The following is a 6000-nucleotide window of genomic DNA, read 5'->3' on the forward strand; positions in this document are numbered from 1 at the left end:
CTTTACCTTTTCACTTATAGTTTATTTTTAAAGTTATATTTTCCTTCCCTGTCCTTTACCATTTATTAATCATCTTGATGCATGTCAACATGTGCCCCTGGGTGATATAACAGTATCACCAGCAGAAATACTTCAGCCTTAGGCAAAATGTTTTTGCACTTGCTTAGTAGCCTAGACTTAATGGAGTGAGGCAAAGTTTGGGTTATATTAAAAAATTACTAAGACTTTAAAATATGAATTTTAAAACATAAATAATACATAATTAACTAAAATATAACAGTAAAACATAAATACAATTTAACTATCTATCAAACTAATATGTATCTATGTGAGAAACAACACTAAGTGCTAGCAAGGACAAAACTGCAACAAATACAGCACACCAGTTTTAAAATAACCACTGAGAGATTATCAGTCAGTTAAAGATTGATGTAAAATACTGTCATAAAGAAAAAGAGAAATTTTTCTCAAATTAGAACCATCTAATGAGGGAGAAGCAACTATTTAACTCTTGAATCTAAGTTTCAAATGTTCAGCAACTGCCTGTTGTAGAAACCTACAAATGTAGAGGACGACGTTTGAAAAGTCTGAAGACGAAAGGCGGAACACTTTCGAAACGTCGTCCTCTACATTTGTAGGTTTCTACAACAGGCAGTTACTGTCCATTTGAAACTTAGATTCATTATGAATACTCTGCCTAAACATCCTATCAAAGATTAGTTACTTCTCTTTCTATAGGCTGTTTATTTGACCTAAAAACTGACCCTAAATTGACCTTCAGAATTTGCATACTATAACTTCTAATATGTTTTTTGTATCTTCACGAAATTTCAATAACCATTAACAGACATTTGTAGACAAAAAAAAAAATTCAAAATCATTAATGATATATTTTCACAAAAATTTCTCTATGAATATATGGATTCAAAGTTTTGACTGTTCCGAGTGCAAAATGATTTAATGTTAAGATTGAAAATACTTTTCTTCATCGTGAAAATCTCAAATTTCACTTGCATAATCTCTAAAACCTCCTAAATAAATTCCAAATGTTTTTTTTTCAGTAAAACTTTGTTTTATCTGTAATTTTCTCTATCCTAACTCTATGTGAGGTTAGTCATTTTGACTGACCTTGTAACCACAAAAAAGAAAAACACCTAAATTACCTCTTTTTTTCTTTCTAGAAGACTTCAAATTGTAACAACAAACAACATTTGTTTATCCTAAATAACTTTAAACCTGTAACAGTATACATCTATTTATACCTTATTTATTTACACTTTCAGCAAACAAGTTGTAAACCACTTGGCAAATGTGTTGCTCACATTATCCTATTGAATTACTTAATGCACGGGCTATTTGCAAGTTGTTCACAAGTGTACCCTGTGAAAATTTTATTTTTCTTCTTCATTTCACTGAATGTAACATAAAAAGTTTTTAATATTTACATTTTAGATAATTTTATAATAATAAATAAAGAATACACATGAAAAACAAGAAATACAGTACGTACCTGAGTCTTTTTCAGTCAACTGTCAATGAAACTTAACCCTACTTTTTATACTAATGGTACTAATGCACTAAATAATTGTTTATTTAATTAAATAATGTACCAAAGAACACAGAATAACTATCACAATTTTTCTGCCTTTCTAATTATGTGACAAGAGCTCTTAAAAATTCAGCTAAGCATGTTTATATGTTTCTTGTGGGAATAAAGTTTGAACTGGAAGCAAAATAGAATTTTCTGTACAGCAAACATGATGTAACAGGTCATTTGATAGATTAAAACTTTAGCATTCTATTGGTTATGAATAATATAGGATTAAAAGTCAGAGAGAAGTGTCAGTAAGTTCTGAAAGAAAGGATGTGACAGGTGGGCATGGCAAGAGGGGTCTGATTTTCTATTTTATGGTTCTGTAACCAAACAAGATTAGCCCTAACAAAATGGGTCACGGGTCAAAGGCCATGTCATTGGATTTGTTGATCCGCATTCAAAACTTTATTCAACTACTATCTTATAGCTTTATTCAATAAGTTTGGTATCAAATTGAAGATTATAATTCAAATTGTAGTGATATACATTAGTTAATTTCTTAACTTAAAAGTAAATATTTAAAAAACACACCTAATATCGATTTTTGCATGTCACGTGCATTGGTTCAAATTAGATGTTTGTGACATCAAAATACAAAGTCTATAGTTTCTTACGAACTAGGAATGCAAGTTACCTATACCGACAAGCAAGAATATAAAATAAGAATCTCCTATCTTTTCTAGTTGCTGAGATATTGCTATGTTTACTGACTCAAACACAGTGGCCATGCCTACTTCTTTCCATTTTTAGAAACTTGCTTAATTGCTTACATACACCTATTTCTGCCTACAACACGTATATAACCAATCAAAAGTTCAGAATGTCCCTCTAGTGGCTTTCACAGCCTTTTTAAAATATATGGATATGGAACTCTTTCTTTTTATACAAGATTCCAACAGGTAAGGTAAAACTTTAGTGAGCCCAAAATGTCATACTTTTTTAGACCTAAATACAGATTAATAAATTATAGTGGAATTCTATGGTATTGATATACTAATATATGATTTTTGGTTATTTCTAAATGTATATATGAAACCTAAAAAATATTTTTTCGTTTTACGTCCTCTACATGCGAAATTTGATAAGGCTTAGCAAGCTACAACAAGCAGTAACTGAGTACAAAGGTTGTAACTAGTAGAGATAATTATTTGCTTTACTTCTTTATTTACTGTTCTATGTTTTAAGAAAAATAAGTACTTATTTGTAAATAGTAATAATCTATATATACATATAATGTATAATAATTGAAATGTGACACAATTTTACAAAATATTAGTCCACTAAAACACAGCTAAGACAGGTCACTTTATAAAAGCCAATCTTATATTCTTGATATGGAAAGAAGAGTGCACATGTGCAGCATCATTGCAACCTCTATAATGTTAGCTAGTCACAGCTGAAAGGTCAATGTAATAAAAATAATAAATATATATAAATGTCTAATGTTATGAAATTAAAGTTATTTGTGTTTTTGTGTTATAATTTGTAGTCATTCTAGAACAAAAAAGCATAATTTATATATATTTCCTAATTCTTTATGGTTGTTACAAGGTCGGTCAAATTGACAGACCCCATATAAAGTTAGGGTAAAGAAAATAACATATAAATTATAAAGTTTTACTGAAAATAAACATGTGAAATGTATTTAGGAGGTTGTAGAGATTACACTAATGATATTTGAGATTTTGGGGATGAAGAATAGTTATTTAATCATAACATGAAAGTCAATTTGCACTTGGACTAGTAATGAAACAGATTCGATATATTCACAAACAAATCTTTAGTAAAAATACTTCATTAAAAATGTGATTTTTTTCTACAAAAGACTTGTAAAGTTTACTATAAGTCTACCAAATTTTGTGAAGATACACATGCTGCATTAAAAGTTATTGTATAAATACTTAATGTGTGCAAATGTGTATATGAACTCGTGTATTTTTTACCAAGCACGTCAGAAAAAGGTGAAAGTCTATAAAAATTTTACTTTACCTGAGCAATAAACACATTATAATGACTAATTTACATTAAATTTCATATTTCTTGGAGGGGTGGTAAATAAATTAGAGAAGAGGGGATACCTAGAAAGCAAATGTCACAATTCTCATACTAGGAGAAATTCAGGAATTTTGAAATATTGCCTTATAAAATTAAGAACTTGAAACTTATAATATATTATAATTTGGATTATTAACCACATTTTTATAACAAGCATATTTGTATACCATAATAAGAAAGTAGTTTAATTAAGTTTTGAATGTAACTCAGTAAAACCTTGTGACATGCTGAAAAGAATGCCAGTAGTGAGAGGGTTAACAGAGTAAGATAACCTAAATACAAACATAGTTGTACAGTTTTAACCATTAACAGCTTAGACAAAATCACTTTGAGCCAACATTGCTGTAAACAACACACATAAAACTAACAGGAAAAAAAAAAATCTGTCTGTCATAGTTGCTAAACTCAGCAATGAGAAAAATAGAGCAACCTAAAAATTAGGGAAAAGTAACAAAAAGCATAAATATAACATTAACATTCACCTAACTGCAAGTAAAAATCTTGCATTTTTGCCATCGATATACAGTAAATACACTTCAAATAGGTCATTAATTCAAGGATAAAAATGTTCTAAATGATATCCATACTAGGCTTTGACTTTACACTCACATATTTAAGTTTAAAGCAAGTTTTTTTTATCTTTATTTTATTATCATTTATGTTATTATCATTTTTTTTCAGTGTTATTTCAATGGTCTTTGTTCAGCTGTTTTGCTTTCCATGTTTTGTTCTTGTAGTATTATTTAATATTTGCCAGGAAAGTAAAGCTTATATAAAATACTGCAACAACACTGAAGAAGTGTTCAGTATTTGCTCCGTGTTAATCAGTGAATAGCTGATATACACAATGCTTTTTGAACTAATGAGAATATGAAATTAAGTTTATGTTACTAATATGAATGACAACAGTACTTCAGGAAAATAAATTCTTGTTTGAAACAAAACATGACAAATCAGGAAACACAGGCTATACACGATACTTAATGGACTAACAAGAGTTTGCAATTTGGTTCATGTCCCTGATACGAATTACAATAGTGCTTCATGAAAATAAATTCTATGCTGTAGGTGAGAAAAATGTGATAAATCAGTGCTTAAAAATATAACAGGACAAATGAACAGGATCAAAATCTCATAATTCACAATTTAAACAAGACACCTGGCAGCTACATGGTGTTTACTTATTTAACAAAGGATTTCTCTAATCAGGTGTCAATCACCACTACCATACAAAATTATTGAAAACAAACAGCTTTCTAATAAATGATCATTACCAAATATAAATTACTACCTGAATGCCCATCATATGACTGTAAATTCTAATTAATTTTTCTTCTGAAAATCAGATCTAAATAAATGTTTTATGAACATGTTTTCTAAAAATTAATTATAGTCACAATAAAGGCATAAAGAATGTTTATCCTTTTTCTATTATTACACAAGAACAACACTTTCTGTGTATATTTGGTCTACTACTGTAAGTGGTCCTTGATTATAATTTTGACTTATGTACATTTCCATGTTACATTTAAATCTGCTTTTTGATAAAGCCTTATAAGTGTTACTATGTGAAAAAAACTGTTTCTCAAAGAAACATTCTTATTAAGGAACATTTTGGTGGTGCATTGAGTGACTCTAAAAAGCACATTATTAATCTTTCAGACTACTGCCTCTCTGAAGCAGAAGACATGGTCTAGAGTTTTGTGTACCTACTAACAATGTCCAGAGAGAGAGAAGACTTTTGCAGAATTTGAAGTTTTATATGCTCAATTTACTAAACATAAACCAATATCGGACAAAGAACTAAGTTCACTAAAGGCCAGACTTCGTGATTTGGCACATGCTTACTGTGGCACACCAATCGACCTTACCGACTTCTATATGCATAGAGAACATTTTCAGGCAGTAAATGTGACATTTTAAATGATGAAACAAAATTCAAAATGTTGGGCACTGTCTTGCAAAATGATAACATGGCAGAAAATTGAAAACAAGTTACAAAAACGCCTATTAGAACAGAAAGGTTCCTTACTACGTGATATTTATGACTAGATTAGGCCCGCAGGCTCACAACTTTCCTGCATATATGGCGTTCCTAAAACGCACAAAAAGGATGTACCACTCTGCCCGATTTTGTCTATGATTGGCTCTGCACAACATGAATTAGCGAAGTAGCTTTCAGAAATTTTAGAACAGGTGTTAACATACTTTTCGGAAAACTGTATTCAAGACACCTTTTGTTTTGCTACAACCATACAGAGCCTTAGCCTTGACCCTAAACAATCGTTTTTGTGCTCTTTTGACATCAGCAGCCTGTTTACTAATGTACCCTTGGAAGAAACCATCAAAAT

At 29.9% G+C, this 6000-nt stretch overlaps 1 protein-coding gene across 1 annotated transcript in view; it reads right to left on the minus strand.

Annotated features, from left to right (window-relative positions):
* LOC106469390 (two pore calcium channel protein 1-like) overlaps positions 1 to 6000 on the minus strand; it is a 62311-nt gene that overhangs the window by 15737 nt on the left and 40574 nt on the right. Inside the window, exon 9 of the mRNA XM_022397898.1 lies at positions 5858 to 5979. Within this exon, the coding sequence (XP_022253606.1) occupies positions 5858 to 5979 (122 nt within the window). The remainder of the gene's footprint in view (positions 1 to 5857; positions 5980 to 6000) is intronic.

This window comes from Limulus polyphemus, unplaced genomic scaffold (genome assembly GCF_000517525.1).
Source record: "Limulus polyphemus unplaced genomic scaffold, Limulus_polyphemus-2.1.2 Scaffold3461, whole genome shotgun sequence".
Classification (NCBI taxonomy): domain Eukaryota; kingdom Metazoa; phylum Arthropoda; class Merostomata; order Xiphosura; family Limulidae; genus Limulus; species Limulus polyphemus.